This window comes from Xiphophorus hellerii, chromosome 6, assembly GCF_003331165.1.
Source record: "Xiphophorus hellerii strain 12219 chromosome 6, Xiphophorus_hellerii-4.1, whole genome shotgun sequence".
Taxonomy (NCBI): Eukaryota; Metazoa; Chordata; class Actinopteri; order Cyprinodontiformes; family Poeciliidae; genus Xiphophorus; species Xiphophorus hellerii.
In genome coordinates, this window is record NC_045677.1 from 29,936,324 (window position 1) to 29,953,341 (window position 17,018).

General features: G+C 49.6%; 2 protein-coding genes and 1 long non-coding RNA gene across 3 annotated transcripts in view; 2 read left to right on the forward strand and 1 right to left on the reverse strand.

Annotated features, from left to right (window-relative positions):
- lamc1 (laminin, gamma 1) overlaps nt 1-10,483 on the forward strand; it is a 45,905-nt gene extending 35,422 nt beyond the window's left edge. The window contains exons 12-28 of the mRNA XM_032564369.1: nt 2,729-2,950; nt 3,327-3,515; nt 3,667-3,912; nt 4,132-4,285; nt 4,440-4,582; nt 4,790-4,968; nt 5,045-5,201; nt 5,323-5,528; nt 5,604-5,683; nt 5,769-5,906; nt 6,227-6,371; nt 6,446-6,595; nt 6,667-6,781; nt 7,169-7,368; nt 7,451-7,609; nt 7,699-7,798; nt 7,874-10,483. Of these exons, the coding sequence (XP_032420260.1) occupies nt 2,729-2,950; nt 3,327-3,515; nt 3,667-3,912; nt 4,132-4,285; nt 4,440-4,582; nt 4,790-4,968; nt 5,045-5,201; nt 5,323-5,528; nt 5,604-5,683; nt 5,769-5,906; nt 6,227-6,371; nt 6,446-6,595; nt 6,667-6,781; nt 7,169-7,368; nt 7,451-7,609; nt 7,699-7,798; nt 7,874-8,130 (2,840 nt within the window). The 3' untranslated portion in view covers nt 8,131-10,483. The remainder of the gene's footprint in view (nt 1-2,728; nt 2,951-3,326; nt 3,516-3,666; nt 3,913-4,131; nt 4,286-4,439; nt 4,583-4,789; nt 4,969-5,044; nt 5,202-5,322; nt 5,529-5,603; nt 5,684-5,768; nt 5,907-6,226; nt 6,372-6,445; nt 6,596-6,666; nt 6,782-7,168; nt 7,369-7,450; nt 7,610-7,698; nt 7,799-7,873) is intronic.
- LOC116721106 (uncharacterized) lies at nt 10,060-14,971 on the reverse strand. The gene is made up of 2 exons (XR_004339523.1): nt 14,821-14,971; nt 10,060-10,544 (listed from the first exon to the last, which is right to left on the reverse strand). It is a non-coding gene; the product is annotated as an uncharacterized LOC116721106 (long non-coding RNA).
- Nucleotides 14,972-15,008: 37 nt separating this feature from the next.
- Nucleotides 15,009-17,018, forward strand: part of rasal2 (RAS protein activator like 2) — a 48,367-nt gene continuing 46,357 nt past the window's right edge. Inside the window, exon 1 of the mRNA XM_032564379.1 lies at nt 15,009-15,495. Coding sequence (XP_032420270.1) covers nt 15,369-15,495 — 127 coding nt within the window. The 5' untranslated portion in view covers nt 15,009-15,368. The remainder of the gene's footprint in view (nt 15,496-17,018) is intronic.

The window sequence follows — 17,018 nt, forward strand, 5'->3', positions numbered from 1 at the left end:
CTTCCTCACCTTCCTCACCTTCATCACCTTCCTCACCTTCCTCACCTTCATCACCTTCATCACCTTCCTCACCTTCCTCACCTTCATCACCTTCATCACCTTCATCACCTTCTCACCTTCATCACCTTCCTCACCTTCATCACCTTCATCACCTTCCTCACCTTCCTCACCTTCATCACCTTCATCACCTTCCTCACCTTCATCACCTTCATCACCTTCATCACCTTCCTCACCTTCCTCACCTTCATCACCTTCCTCACCTTCCTCACCTTCATCACCTTCATCACCTTCATCACCTTCCTCACCTTCCTCACCTTCATCACCTTCATCACCTTCCTCACCTTCATCACCTTCCTCACCTTCCTCACCTTCATCACCTTCCTCACCTTCATCACCTTCATCACCTTCATCACCTTCCTCACCTTCCTCACCTTCATCACCTTCATCACCTTCCTCACCTTCATCACCTTCCTCACCTTCCTCACCTTCCTCACCTTCATCACCTTCATCACCTTCCTCACCTTCCTCACCTTCATCACCTTCATCACCTTCATCACCTTCCTCACCTTCATCACCTTCATCACCTTCCTCACCTTCATCACCTTCCTCACCTTCATCACCTTCCTCACCTTCATCACCTTCATCACCTTCCTCACCTTCCTCACCTTCATCACCTTCCTCACCTTCATCACCTTCATCACCTTCCTCACCTTCATCACCTTCATCACCTTCCTCACCTTCATCACCTTCCTCACCTTCCTCACCTTCATCACCTTCATCACCTTCATCACCTTCCTCACTTTCCTCACCTTCATCACCTTCATCACCTTCATCACCTTCCTCACCTTCATCACCTTCATCACCTTCCTCACCTTCCTCACCTTCCTCACCTTCATCACCTTCCTCACCTTCCTCACCTTCCTCACCTTCCTCACCTTCATCACCTTCATCACCTTCTCACCTTCATCACCTTCCTCACCTTCATCACCTTCATCACCTTCCTCACCTTCCTCACCTTCATCACCTTCATCACCTTCCTCACCTTCATCACCTTCATCACCTTCATCACCTTCCTCACCTTCCTCACCTTCATCACCTTCATCACCTTCCTCACCTTCCTCACCTTCATCACCTTCCTCACCTTCCTCACCTTCATCACCTTCATCACCTTCCTCACCTTCATCACCTTCCTCACCTTCCTCACCTTCATCACCTTCCTCACCTTCATCACCTTCATCACCTTCATCACCTTCCTCACCTTCCTCACCTTCATCACCTTCATCACCTTCATCACCTTCCTCACCTTCATCACCTTCCTCACCTTCCTCACCTTCCTCACCTTCATCACCTTCCTCACCTTCCTCACCTTCCTCACCTTCATCACCTTCATCACCTTCATCACCTTCCTCACCTTCATCACCTTCATCACCTTCCTCACCTTCATCACCTTCCTCACCTTCATCACCTTCCTCACCTTCATCACCTTCATCACCTTCCTCACCTTCCTCACCTTCATCACCTTCCTCACCTTCATCACCTTCATCACCTTCCTCACCTTCCTCACCTTCATCACCTTCATCACCTTCCTCACCTTCATCACCTTCCTCACCTTCCTCACCTTCATCACCTTCATCACCTTCCTCACTTTCCTCACCTTCATCACCTTCATCACCTTCATCACCTTCCTCACCTTCATCACCTTCATCACCTTCCTCACCTTCATCACCTTCATCACCTTCATCACCTTCCTCACCTTCATCACCTTCATCACCTTCCTCACCTTCCTCACCTTCATCACCTTCATCACCTTCCTCACCTTCATCACCTTCCTCACCTTCATCACCTTCCTCACCTTCATCACCTTCATCACCTTCCTCACCTTCCTCACCTTCCTCACCTTCCTCACCTTCATCACCTTCCTCACCTTCATCACCTTCCTCACCTTCCTCACCTTCCTCACCTTCATCACCTTCCTCACCTTCATCACCTTCCTCACCTTCCTCACCTTCATCACCTTCCTCACCTTCATCACCTTCCTCACCTTCATCACCTTCCTCACCTTCCTCACCTTCCTCACCTTCCTCACCTTCATCACCTTCCTCACCTTCCTCACCTTCCTCACCTTCCTCACCTTCCTCACCTTCCTCACCTTCATCACCTTCCTCACCTTCATCACCTTCCTCACCTTCCTCACCTTCATCACCTTCCTCACCTTCCTCACCTTCATCACCTTCCTCACCTTCCTCACCTTCCTCACCTTCCTCACCTTCATCACCTTCCTCACCTTCATCACCTTCCTCACCTTCCTCACCTTCATCACCTTCCTCACCTTCATCACCTTCCTCACCTTCATCACCTTCCTCACCTTCATCACCTTCCTCACCTTCCTCACCTTCATCACCTTCATCACCTTCATCACCTTCCTCACCTTCCTCACCTTCCTCACCTTCATCACCTTCCTCACCTTCCTCACCTTCCTCACCTTCATCACCTTCATCACCTTCCTCACCTTCCTCACCTTCATCACCTTCCTCACCTTCATCACCTTCATCACCTTCCTCACCTTCATCACCTTCCTCACCTTCATCACCTTCCTCACCTTCATCACCTTCATCACCTTCCTCACCTTCCTCACCTTCATCACCTTCCTCACCTTCATCACCTTCCTCACCTTCCTCACCTTCCTCCTCCTCAGCCGTTCTGCCATGAACCTTCTCTGCGTCTGCAGGTGCTGGTTACCTGGACAACGTCTCCCTGGTGACGGCGAGGAGGGGCTCAGGTGTGCCGGCCCGCTGGGTGGAGCGGTGCTCCTGTCCGCCGGGTTACCAGGGTCAGCACTGTGAGCAGTGCACCCTGGGATACCGCCGGGCCCAGCGGGAGCTCGGACCCTTCAGCTCCTGTGAAGTCTGCAACTGCCATGGACACAGCGACGCCTGCCACCCTGATACTGGTAAGACTGGGAACACTGGGAATCCTGGGTCTATTGACTGCAGTGCCGCCTCCCAGCCTGACACTGGGAACACTGGGAGGAGACGGTTTGATGGTCACAGGGACTTTGTTTGGTCTTTTTCAGGTTTTAGACAGAATCTTGGGTTTGTTCCTAACTGGTTTCTTGAGGTTCTAACTGGATCCACCAGTAAACCTGCGTTCTGTTGCTTCTCTAACTAGTTTTCCAGTTGCTTTAGTTTAAGTTTGTGGATCTTCCAGGAATGTTGACCTTCTGCCTGTTTGTAACTGCATGTTGAGAAAGTGTTTTATTTGTAGTTCTTGCTTTCCGTGGTCATCTGGCTGTGAAAACGTCTCTGGTTTCCGTGTCTCCGGTCCAGGAGCCTGTGACTGTCAGGACAACACTGCCGGGTTGAGCTGCGAGCGCTGCAAGGACGGGTTTTATGGCGACGCCACTCAGGGCGCAGCGGGCGACTGCCGGCCGTGTCCCTGCCCCGGCGGAGCCACCTGCGCCGTCGTCCCCAAAACCAGAGAAGTGGTTTGCACCAACTGTCCTGCTGGAACCACAGGTACCACAGAGGATGGACACCAAGCAGCGTCACGCTTCTTCCAAGAGAGGATTTTCTAAAAATATTCTAACTAAGCTGGCTTTGACATGTTTTTGAAACTTTTAAGATCAGTAGAAGTAGACATCATCGTGTTATGTGAACCTGTGTGCAGGTAAGCGCTGTGAGCTCTGCGACGACGGGTTCTTTGGGGACCCTCTGGGTCAGAACGGGCCGGCCCGACCCTGCCGCTCCTGCCAGTGCAGCAATAACATCGACCCCAACGCCGTCGGCAACTGCAACCGCGAGACAGGAGAATGCCTCAAGTGCATCTACAACACCGACGGCTTCTTCTGCGACCGCTGCAAGGCGGGCTTCTTCGGAGACCCGCACGCCTCCAACCCTGCTGAGAAGTGTGCAGGTAAGGCTCCGTTCGTATCGCTCTGTGGACGACCAGGAACAGGTTTTACTCACAGCTACTGGTTGACGCTGCAGTGCTCAGATTTTACTGCTTATGTATCGTCAGATGAGCTGCAGCCTCAGTTCTTCACACAGTTTTCAGAGAACCAGTTTGGGACTCGTCTTGGATTCACAGCATTGAGCTTTTCACCTTAGTGTTTCCTGTCGGTCCTTTGGTCAGCCTGCTCCTGTTCTCCGCTGGGCACAGTGGATCAGCAGACCAGCTGCTCTCCGGTCACCGGTCAGTGTCAGTGTCTCCCTAACGTGGATGAACGCGACTGCAGCGCCTGCCAGTTGGGATTCTTCAACCTGCAGAGCGGCAGTGGCTGCGAGGAGTGAGTTCCCTTCACTGTGCAGCTCTACATAAAGTCATTTCATGTCTTTCATCGTGGCTGAACAGATCAGGGTTGGAAGTTAAAAACCAGGAATCCAGCGGAGGGTTGATCTGATGAGTTTGTTTGCCAAATGTCTGTCTCTACCTGTCCACAGGTGTAACTGCAACCCAATCGGCTCCACCAGTGGTGACTGTGACATCGACTCAGGACAATGCGAGTGCCAACCCGGCGTCGCCGGCCAGCACTGTGACCGCTGTGAGGTCAACTTTTTCGGCTTCAGCTCCTCTGGATGCAAACGTGAGGACAAACCCAAACAAGTTTCTTTCACTTGTAACTTAGTTACTTTAAAGTTACAGTTGGGTTTTGGATCTCTGCGGTATCCAAGAGATCCAAGGACCAATCCTTGTAGTTTTCCTGAAGAAAGGAGATGAAATATTTATCATAGTTTTAGTTATTCTAGATCAGTAAAGGTGTGAAACTCTTGTCTTTCTGTTTCCTGCCCAGCGTGTGACTGTGACCATGAAGGCTCTCTGTCAGGTCAGTGTAAGGAAGACGGCCGGTGCGAGTGTCGGCCCGGTTTCGTTGGAGCTCGATGCGATATGTGTGAGGAGAATTATTTCTACAACCGGTCAGTGCCAGGCTGCCAGCAGTGTCCGTCCTGCTACGGTCTGGTCCGAGACAAGGTGAGCAGTCGTTGATCAGAGCTTCACTGCTTCACATGACCCTTCAAACTAAAATGGTTTCTAAAATGGTGTCCAGGTGAACCAGCAGAGACAGAAGCTCCAAGAACTCCAGACGCTGATAGATAATCTGGGCTCCGGCCAGGATACGGTCAGTGATAAGGCCTTTGAGGACAGATTGAAGGAGGCAGAAAAGGTCATCATGGAGCTGCTGGCAGAGGCTCAGAATAGCAAAGGTAACTCTGCAAACTGCCACACATAGAAGAACAATGTGAGGAGCAGAAGGTGGTGTTATTAAACCAACAGTCAGATCAGCATCGAGGTGTGCTAACGTACCGCCTGACCGGGTCCTTGCAGACGCAGACCGAGGTCTGCTGGACCGTCTGAACTCCCTGAACGCCACCCTGACCACCCAGTGGAACCGACTGCAGAGCATCCGCAACACGGTGGACGGCACCAGCGCTCAGGCTGACCGCGCGCGTGACAGAGTCCGAGACGCCGAGAGCCTGATAGACCGAGCTCGGCAGGAACTGGCCAAGGCCAAGGATGCCGTCAGCAAAGTGGTAAGTGACGTCAATATTGTCCTGATATTTAACGGATTGATCAGTGGCAGGTAACTGAGCCGACGTTATTCACAGGACATCAAACCTACCGATGGCACTGGAGAGCCCAACAACATGACGCTGCTGGCTGAGGAGGCTCGACGCCTCGCCGACAAGTAAGACTTCACCACCGGCGGCTCTGATTGGCCGACCTGAAAGAACTGAATCCATCCAGGACAGTTGAAATGTTGTTCCCTACAGGCACAAGTTGGATGCTGATCAGATCGAAAAGATCGCTAAAGATGCCAACGACACGTCAACCAAAGCATATAACCTGCTGCTGAAGACCATCGACGGCGAGAGCAAGATGGCTGACGACATTGACAAGCTCAACAAGATGTAGGTCCTGTTTCAGTTTGTCTGGATGAAAACGGTTTTAAAGGGACAGACACACACGACTCTGTCCTGCTGGCAATGTTGCAGCTTTGATTTAGGACTTTTGAATCTCTGTTTTGTCTCTCTAGTTGCTTCATGCAACATCTTTGCCTGTAAAATGTTTTCTATTTGTGTCTATTTTGTGGTTTTTGTTGCAGTTTGTCTCTTTTAAAGTCAGTTTGCTATCCTTGTGTGTAAAGCCTGTTTGAAATTTTGGACTTCAAGGCCATGAGTTTCCAACAAAATTAGAACTTCTTGAGTTTCTGACTCCTCCTCCTGATCAGCTACAACGAGGCGAAGGACCGGGCCAAGGATCTGGAGAAACAGGCCCACAAGGTGCAGGCGGAGGCAGAGGACGCCGGGAACAAAGCTCTGAAGCTGTTCGCCAACCTGACCAGCCTCCCGCCGTTTGACACCAAGACATTGGAGGTAAATGTTAGCAAGGTAAAAAAGACACGCATTGCTTAAGGAGTCAAACTTAATAATGATGCGCCTGATCTCAGGATGATGCCAAAAAAATTAAGAAGGAGGCGTCCGATCTGGACAACCTGATTGACAAGACAGAACGGGAGTACAACGAGCTGCGAGACGACCTGAAGCCCAAAGAGCTGGAGGTCCGGAAGCTGCTGGAGAAAGGGAAGAGTGAGCAGCAGGTGAGTTCAGGTTGTGACCCGAGTCTCCTCCGGCTGAGCCACAGGACAGTAAACCTCCTTCTGCTCCACAGACTGCAGACCAGCTGTTGGCCAGAGCCGATGCCGCTAAAGCTCTAGCCGAGGAGGCGGCGAAGAAAGGCCAGTCAACTTTCAAAGAAGCAGAGAACATCCTGGAGGACCTGCGAGGTACTGAAACCGCTTCCAGTCCAAACCTGCTGCTCACCTTAGACTGCTCTTCAGCAAACATGGAGATGAGAGACGAGACTCCGTGAAGCAGAGAGAGATGCAAACTGTTGCAATCTTTCTGTTTACTGGAAAAACAATCACCATTTTTCACAAGAACATTTCGGGGATTTTTAGCTTTACATTTTCTCAATCTGTGCATTAAAAAACCTTAATCAATGCAGAACTCTTAATAAAACAAGTTCTTGTCTAAGAGAAAACTGAAGGGATGTTGATGCACTGTTGCAGGAAATTAAATGTGGAGACAATGTTGCTTTAGTTTTCCACTTATTGTAAATGTTTTCCTTCTAAATCATTTTAATCTGATGGTTATTTCCAAACTTCTTCCAGACTTTGACAGGAGGGTCAACGACAACAAGACAGCAGCAGAGGAAGCCATGAAGAAGATCCCCGTCATCAATGCCACCATCATGGCCGCCAACGAGAAGACCCGGCAGGCGAAGGAGGCGCTTGGTAATGCTGCTAGTGACGCTGGGGAAGCCAAGAGGAAGGCTGAAGAGGCTGAGAAGATCGCAGGCAACATCCAGAAGGTAAGGAGGCGCCCCCTGCTGGTTGACGGGAGGTCTGATCCTCTTTGTCCGCTCACCGTCTCCTCACATCGTGTCCTGGCAGGGCTCGGCTAAGACTAAAGAGGAAGCAGAGAAGGCGTTGCAGGACACAAACAAGCTGGACAAAGATGTTGATGACATGATGGATCAGCTGAGCGCCGCAGAGGAGGAGCTGAAGAAGAAGAAGGCTGAGGCCGACAGCGACATGATGATGGCCTCCATGGTACGAACTAATGCTCTGATCTATGAGGAAGTGTTGAACTGTTTAAAAAGAGCATTGCTGATAGTCGGAGGGATTGCTCTGTCCTGCAGGCGTCGGATACTGCCAAGCAGGCCGAGGACAACGCTCGCAAGGCCAAGAGTACGGTGAAGACGGTCCTGAAGATCATCACAGATCTAATGGATCAGCTGGGTAGGTCCAGAACTCGTCTCTCTCGGTGCCAACATTAGCTGTGACTCACAGACTAACTGTCACGTGTTTCTGCAGGAAACATTGATAAAGTGGATCTTAGCAAACTGAACCAGATTGATGAGTCTCTGAAGCGAGCCAAGGACAAGATGGCCGGCAGCGAGCTGGACAAGAAGCTGAGGGAGCTGAATGATGTGGCGAGCACACAGAAGCAGATGATCGACGACTATGACCGGCAGATCCGAGAGATCCGCAGCGACATCAACAACCTGAACGACATCAAGGCAACGTTACCCGAAGGCTGCTTCAACACGCCGTCGCTGGAGCAGCCTTAGCCCCGCCCACATCGTCCAGCCGCCCCGTTTCCTCCACGCTCACATCTAACACTCCGGGAAGCGTGCCGACTTTTACCAAAACAGTTCTTTCTTTGCCAACATTTCAGCCACGCCCAGTAGAGAGGCAGCTGCTGGTGACGGCGGCGTCGTTACAGTGAACTGTGCGGTGCAGAGACGCTGGGCAGCGAGGCAGACGAACCTCGGAGAGACAACCAGAACCATAAACCCAACGTGACTGCAGCCCTCTGGCGCCTCGCCATATTTTTGTCTCCAACATTCAACACGTGAAGGAATTCTCAGATCCTCTTCCTGAAGCTACGCTCTCGATACGGACAGCAGGGAAAATAGTTCAAGTCCTCTTTTCTGCAGTATTCACACCTCCAGCAGGTGGCAGTGTTTTGTAAAGTCACATAAACTGCTGCAGGGAAGCTGCCAAAGTCCAGACAGATACAACCAGACCCAAACTCTTTCTCATTTACAATTTTCCACATTTCAGTCTTGATAGAAGTTGGGAATTCTTTGGGAAGCAGAAGTTTTCCGTCACAGACAGAAACAAAATGTCCCACATAATTAAGAGCTTACCAGCAGCTTCAATGGTTCAGCAACCAAATCTGTTTATTGACCACAATAAATGAAAGTTAATGTTTGTTTTCATAGAGAAACATTTTAAAGGTTGGCTCCAGATGAACAGCAATACCTGAACTTAACGCTCTGGTCTGATTTGCAGCGTTTGGATTCATTTTATCCTGCCAGACCTTTTAATCAAGGTCACCTTCAGCAGCAGGTCTCCAGGTTTTCTGAAGGTCTTACAGAGTTTCTCGTTAGACTTCTGCACATTTTTTAAGTGTAGTAACATTTTACTGAGTCCAACTGCTGATTTTCTCCTGGAAATAGATTAATATTTAAATATGACTTTTATTTGTCACAATAATTAGCAACGGAACATTTGCATTAGCTTGGAGAGGTTAATGTTGGTAAGCTAGTTTTCCATGTTACAAACAATTTATCTTCAGTGCTATTGAAGGAGGAGGCGATTAGGTTCACTGAGCAGCATCGTTTTTTCACAATAAATCCAAATTAACATGCTAACCTCCTATCTATAGCAAAGAGACTAACTAGTGAGCTCACTAGTTAGCTCACTAACTAGCTCACTAGTTAGCTTGTTAGCCTTAGCATGCTAGCTTAGCAAACTTTTGTTGTCTCAGGTTGAACAGCGTAACTTCGGACTCTCAAAGCCGGTTTGGTTCTGTGTATTCATTAGCATGATGGAAGCAGCCCGGGTTGGACAGGCGGCTTCCAGCTAGCTGCTAGCATGTTCCAGGACAAAGTCTGAAGAAGATCCTGGACGACTGTTCCTCAGTGGGAGGACGATCAGAACCTGAGGGGTGAACCAGGAGTTCTGTCTGTGGCAGAAACTTCTGAAAGAGATGATTTGTTCCCAACGATCTGAAGCTTCCTGGTTTCACCGGCTAAAATGCTGTTCTAATGTTGGAACGTGACGGATCCCCTGTTGGATTGTTTTGTGTGTAAAATCCCGTTCCGACCCCTGAATGACCCCTGAATGACCCCTTCTGGACTTTGGCAGCTTCGGCTCACGGTGCGTTCCCACGCTGCAACGCCTCGCCTCGGTCTCCACATCCAAACACTATGCAACTTTGTACATTCTGCGTAGCGAGAGTTTTATCTGATACACTGGTGCTAATAATTATTACAAATGTTTTATTTTTGAGTGAATGTTTTTTATTATGAGTTAGAGCGAGGAGTTTATTATTATGCGTGTAAATAAGTGATTGGCTGATTTTATCCTGAGCAGCCCCATTATGTCTGATCACAATCAATCAACTGAAACCTCCAGGTGAAAATATATCCCCTATCATAACGTCTGTGGTATGTTATTATTCTAATTGTTATAATTATTATTATCTCTGCTTGCTTGTATACAGGGCTGAGAGCTGTTGCCTTCCACCTTTACTGTTTGTGTTGATTCTTTGTGGGTTTTCAGGAGGTTTTGAGCCCATCATCAGGCAGGCGAGTCGGTTCGCGCCTTAAAGGACAGCTGTTGGTACGTCAGCAAAGGTTTTAAATTCTCGCAGACCGATCCTGGACCACCAGACCCCAGAATGTCTTCCTGCCGTCTGTTTCAGCGACTCGCCTGTGGTGCCTGCAGCCTGCGCAGCTCCAGCTCTGTGATCAGTATTTTAAGTTATATGGGCCGTTTGATCTGCTGTCGTTCTTCATGTTGGTGGCCATGTTGCAGCTGCTCAGCCTGCAGGATTTCTCTTTCCATCTCTGTTCACACCTGCCTGTAAACCCAAACCTAACATTTCAATAATAAAAACCAACTACTACAGGACTTTGTGTCTGAGTGGACTTTCTGTCAGGTTTCGCTCCTGTCAGGTCAGTGGCTGTTCCTCCTGTGGACAAACAAGAGAAACTGATCAACTGATCAACTGGACATTTCAAAGCCAGATTTGAGCTTATAGACATTCTGCAGAGCAGATGAGGTCAGACGGAGGATGTGCTGGTGGAGCTCCTGGTTCTCCTCACTGACTGCATGGAGATGCAACATCAGAATATTTTCAGAACCTTTTCTGGATCTTCTCTGTTGAGCCTCAGACATGATGGATGTTTTTGCCCACAAAACAAGTTATGAATTTTGGTCATATGGAAATTAAATTGGACATGGTTGATTTATATTAGAAAGATTCGGGAAGCAGAAGATATCAGGTTCTGTTTTATATTATTACTATTATTTTATTTATTTGCGTTTGCCATGGAGTCCACGCTCCTTACCGGTTGGGGGCGGTAATGTTTTCCAACCACAATAAAACTGACGGAGAAGAAGAAGCATTTCCACCTCTACCTTTAAAATTCATCTCTTTCAAAAGACCAAATGGCATTTTAATAAAAATACAACTAAATTAGAAATCAGTTGTAAAGTTATGGAGGACAAAAATAAAATTTAAGTTATTACATTGTAATAACTTAACATTACATTGTTTGATAAACAATGTAATGTAATCACATTACATTGTTTATCAAAAATAACAGGAATCAAAAAGGCATCTTTTTTATTTATTATTAATATTTATGTATTTGATCAAAAAGTCTTTCCGTTGTAGCTTTAAACAGCAGCAGGTAGGAGGTTTGGTGAGAGCCAAGCTAATCAGTTTGACTTACCGGGACTTGAACTCACAACCAATGAACCGTCTGAAAACTTTTCTAAAAGTTACAGCAAAGCTTTTTGTCCCGTGGAGCAGGAGGAGGATGAGGAGGATGAGGAGGAGCAGGAGGATGAGGAGGAGGATGAGGAGGAGGATGAGGATGAGCAGGAGGATGAGGAGGAGGATGAGGATGAGCAGGAGGATGAGGAGGAGGATGAGCAGGAGGATGAGTAGGAAGATGAGGAGGAGGATGAGGAGGATGAGCAGGAGGATGAGCAGGAAGATGAGGAGGAGGATGAGCAGGAGGATGAGGATGAGGAGGATGAGCAGGAGGATGAGCAGGAAGATGAGGAGGAGGAGGAGGAGGAGGAGGAGGATGAGCAGTAGGATGAGCAGGAAGATCAGGAGGATGAGGATGAGCAGGAGGATGAGGATGAGGAGGAGGATGAGGAGGAGGATGAGGATGAGCAGGAGGATGAGGAGGAGGATGAGGAGGAGGATGAGGATGAGCAGGAGGATGAGCAGGAGGATGAGTAGGAAGATGAGGAGGAGGATGAGGAGGATGAGCAGGAGGATGAGCAGGAAGATGAGGAGGAGGATGAGCAGGAGGATGAGGATGAGGAGGATGAGCAGGAGGATGAGCAGGAGGAGGAGGAGGAGGAGGATGAGCAGGAGGATGAGGAGGAGGATGATGAGGAGGATGAGCAGGAAGATGAGGAGGAGGAGGATGAGCAGGAAGATGAGGATGAGGAGGATGAGAAGGAGGAGGAGGATGAGGAGGAGGATCAGGAGGATGAGCAGGAAGATGAGGAGGAGGAGGAAGATCAGGAGGAGGAGGAGGAGGATGAGCAGGAGGATGAGGAGGAGGAGGATGAGCAGGAGGATGAGGAGGAGGAGGATGAGCAGGAAGATGAGGAGGAGGAGGATGAGCAGGAGGATGAGGAGGAGGAGGATGAGGAGGATGAGCAGGAAGATGAGGAGGAGGAGGATGAGCAGGAGGATGAGGAGGAAGATGAGGATGAGCAGGAGGATGAGGAGGAGGATGAGGATGAGACTCACCTGGCCGCAGTGACGGCTATGCTAACGACTAGTTAGGTAAGAAACGACTCTGCACTTAAAGCATCGGCTGAGGTTCTGATCCCATCTACTAAACATTTTATTCTCTTTGCTTTGACAGCGAAATAAAAAGTTTTTAGAATATTTTTGCTTTGGTAAACAGAAGGTTCTCCTTCACCAGTCCTTGTGTTCCTGTATTTGTGTCTCTGTTTTCTCAGCCTCCGGTCCGCCGTGGCAGAACATCCCGTCTGTCCGGTGCTGAATGACCAGGCTGGACCTCAGCTATCAGTACCTGAGTGATCATTGATGGAAAGTTGAGATTTGAGTCACAGGTAGATTGTGAAGTAAGGAAAGCTCTCCCACATGTGGACTTCTGTCTGCAGCTCTGTTTTCTTTACGTTTTAATCTTGCTTTATTGAATCTGTTCTTACTTTTTGTTACTTTCCACCAAAATCAAGATTTGCTTACAAAGTATTTTCAAGGTTTGCAGTAAAATCGCTGACATATTTCTCTTAATGAGCTGAGAGTTCCTCTGTGATGCTCGGTCTTTAACGAAGGCCTTCCTTCCTCTGTGGGCAGAATTATTAATTACCTTATAGAAGCCATATTGTTAAAAATCTTTTATTCCAGCTGCTATTCACATGATCAATTCCAGGTTCACAACGTATCAATCAGTCAAATTTGTTTGTGTAACACATTTCAACAACTGATGAAGTTTTACATCTTGTAATGCTTCAGTTGTACATTAGTCATGTTGTAAAGACAAAACTCATCTTTTTTTGCCCCCTGGGGATAATAAAGTTGATTTGGACGGACGGACGGATTGTCCTTCATGATGTCACCAAACCAGTCATCTCTTGAGGAAATGTTCTCAAACTGAATCCCTAAAGGCTCCTGCAGACTTTATGTTCTTCCTTGTCCTGCATGTTGGAGTTTCCTGGGGCTTTGACGCCCCCTGCTGGTCAAACTGTGGACTAGAGAACTGATTCCCCTGAAGAACCGGTTCAGACTTCAGTTCACATTGACTGAAACAGAATTATTCATCTGAACGGTTCTTCCTCAGAGTTCGGTTCACCACTTCAACCGAACTGGTAGAAAACTGCGGTACCAATAGGGACCAGCAGGGGGAGGCAGAGCGCTGCCTGCAGAACACCAGTCAGGTTCCGATGGAGCTGGACCTGCTCTACCCGAACCCTGAGAGGTACAGAGCCCTGGATCAGGGCCGAACATACAGACTGGGTCAGAACCAGAACCAGAAAAAGGATCACAATAGAAATGAACTCATCACAGAGAGAAAAGGTCCAAAATAAGAGAAAACCAAACCTGCTGATCAAACACAAGATGAATAAAATATACCTAAATCTGGACCAACTGTAGGAACTGTTCTGAAAGAAGCACAAAGTGGACCAGAAACAGAACCATGATCCGACTCTTCCTGAGTGGTGAAGGACCCGGTGGGAGACGGCAGGAGAACTGACGACCCTGGAGAACCAAGGAGAACCAAGGAGAACATCCAGAACGCTGCGGCCCAACAGGAAGCTTCGATCTCAGGTTTCAGAACGGCGCCGCACAGAGCAGCTCTGCTGGTTCTGACTGGTTCTGTTTCCAGACTTTCCATGTTCTGGTTGAATGTTTGGATTTTCAGTCCTCCTGGTTCTGGATGCTTTCTGTTTTCAGACAGTTGTTATGATGCGTAACCGTGGCAATGTGGTATTGTTTTCACTACCGGGAGCAGCTGCTAGCATCTGAAAAGCTCTAATAGTTCCTGACCTTTGACCCCAGATCCCAGGAAAAGGAGGAAGTTAAAGCCATCTCTTCCATCCATCAGGGATCACATCCCAGACTCCAACGTCTTTCTGACCAGACAGAGATTTAGAGAGGAGCGGCAGAAGCAAAGGTGGCGGATTAGCTGAGCTGCCAGCTCAGATGTTACTGTGAAATCGTATCTCTGGATGTTGAGCTGTTAGCATGTCATAAGAATCCTGAGGCTTTTTAAAGCAACAGTCTTCAGTCAGAGGCCTCTTCACGTGTCACTGAAACACTGACTGCTGGTGGAGACTGAAGACTCTTGGATCATTTCAGTTATGAGAACATTTCATTTTTTAGGATAAAGTCTTTTTTAATCTGTGATAATAATGACTCTTTCCTCCAGACCCTTCATCTCCATGTAAAACGTGACCTCTGACCCTGAAAAGTCTTCATGCTCCAGAACCACAGAGCCGTCCGAACCGTCAGTGGTCCATATGATAAACTGTTGAACCGTCTGCTGCTGGATCAGTTAACGTCTCTTCAGCTCCCACTGATCCACCATGCAGCATCAAAGACCTGATGAATGAATGAACTGAAAACATAAATTCACACTAATTTGGTTAAAACTCCGAAGATTTGGACCTTTAAGGTGATCTTAGATATAATAATAATAATAATAATAATAATAATAATAATAATAATAATAATAATAATATTTAACTGGGTTGTCCCGTTTCGACCCAGACTCTTCTGGTTCTGGTCGGCCTTCATCAGGTCCTGGACTTCCTCGTCTTCCTCCCGGATCTCCCTGCGCGCTCCCGCGGGGCTGGCACGTCGCAGCGCAGCCCCGCTGCCTGCGCGCTCCCGTGGAGCGGCAGCAGCTCAGACCTCCAGCCCGCCGGAGACTCGCCGTCCTCCGCCTGGATCCCGGACTTCCAGCCGCTTTCTGCGCTCCGCCTGCCGGACTGTGGGGAGTAATTCAGCGGGAAGGACAGGGGAGGTTCCCGGCTTCCTGTTTCTGCAGCTTTGGTTGAAGTTTGGACCGTTTTTCCCAGAACTGGAGCCATGAGGCAGGACCGGGGGGCCAGCCGGAGCGCCGCCGGCGGCAGCGGGAGCAGCTAGCGGCCTGCAGGGAGCAGCGGGGCGGCCAGAGCCCCGGAGCCTCCATGCGGGATCACACTCTCACTTTATCCCACTTTCACACACTCCTCCCGGCTTAACGCGCCCCTCCGGAGCCTCTCCCCGGCACAGCGAGTTTCCTCGGCGGACATGGAGCCTGACTCGGTACCGGCGGACCCGGACTCCCTCCAGGGCGGACCTGGTCTCCTGGATCCGCTGGTGGACCGGATCCTGGGGGACTCCGTGTCCCAGCAGCAGGGATGGCTCCGGGTTTACGGTAAGCAGAACTCACCCAGGGGGAGGGGAGGCCGGTACCGGGACACGGTCCGGTCCAGGAGGGTCAGAACCCGCAGCAGCTGGACTTCATGGAGGTTTGACCCTGAAACCGGTTCTCTAAAAATAGACCCAGTTGGTCCTGAGCCGAGCCAGGATCCAGTTTCTGAGGCCCAACTTCTCCGAACCCGTCCTGAAGGTTGTTCAACCAGAACAGAACCACGGTGGAGATCCAGAACCTGTTGGGTTTTCCCTGTAAAGTTGAAGGAGTTTTCGGGTCAGAACCAGTGTTCAGGTTCTGTTGGAGCAGTTTGGGTCAGACTGAGAACCGGGTCAGGTGTTGACCTCCAGGCCAGAAGCTCCAGAACCTTTCTGCTCGGTCCAGAAGCTTTAGTTACCCAGAACCTTCTGGGGTGAACTCTTCTGCTGGAACCGACCCGGTTCTTCAGATTAATCGTCAATAATCTGGTCAGGGTGAATATTTTAGTCACCATGTTGTCATGACAACCGACTCCTGAGGGGTTCTCCAGGTGGAGGTCAGAGGTCATCCATGGTGTTCAAATGTTTCACCGCTAAATCAGCTGCAGGGGCTGGAGGCCGGTTCTGACGGGTTCTGATGGGATGAAGCCCAAACCGGACCTGGACAGAACCTGGAGGTGGGCCGAGAAGCAGATCATGTGACCTGTGACCTGTGATGTCATCCAGGTGACCTGGAACCGGCCTGCAGATGTTTCAGAACCGGGTCGCCCGTATGGGTTCTGACCAAAGCCCAGCAACGTGACTCAGAAGTCTGATGGTGACGTGAGTCACCTGAACGCCTCACTGCTGTCAGCGCTCTGGGTGATGCGTTCACTGCCCACAGGAAACAGGAGCTTCCAGGTGGTGACTGCATGTTGACCATCAGCAGGGTTTTATCCCACAGTTCATGAATGCATCACCAGAACCCTCTCAGGTTGTGATGTCAGCAGCCGGTTCTGTCAGCTGATCTCACCCGGCTGGACTCTGGCGCTGGTACCAGATACTCCCTGCTGGACCGGCGCCATGCTGCCTTCAGGGTCAGCTTCTCTGTAGGACGTTCTGGTTCTGGGTTTCGCCGGATCGTTTCTGTTTGGGTCAAGATAAAAACCTCTTCATGGTTCCAGGGCCGGTTCGGCCCGGTTCTCCTCTGGTTTTATTGGTTAGGTGTCGGTTGATCCTTCATCCTCTGGTTCTGGTCCAGAACATTTAACATGCAGTGACCCGGTTTCGACCCGGTTTGGGATCTCCTCCACCAGTTCTGATCCTAGTAGAACGGTCCAGACAGTCTGGTTCTGACTCTGGTTCCTTCGGGTCCTGGCAGGTTAGGACCAGAACCAGAACCATGCTGTTTGGGTTTGTACCCAGACGGCCTGTTTGTCCTGTCAGACTGCAGGTTCTGTAGGACAATAGAACCGGGTCGGGAGGAACTTTCCATTTCCTCCCGACCCGGCCCGGTGGGGGGGAGGCCAGGATTTCCTCTCCGGACAAACAGCGCCGGCCCAAAATAAG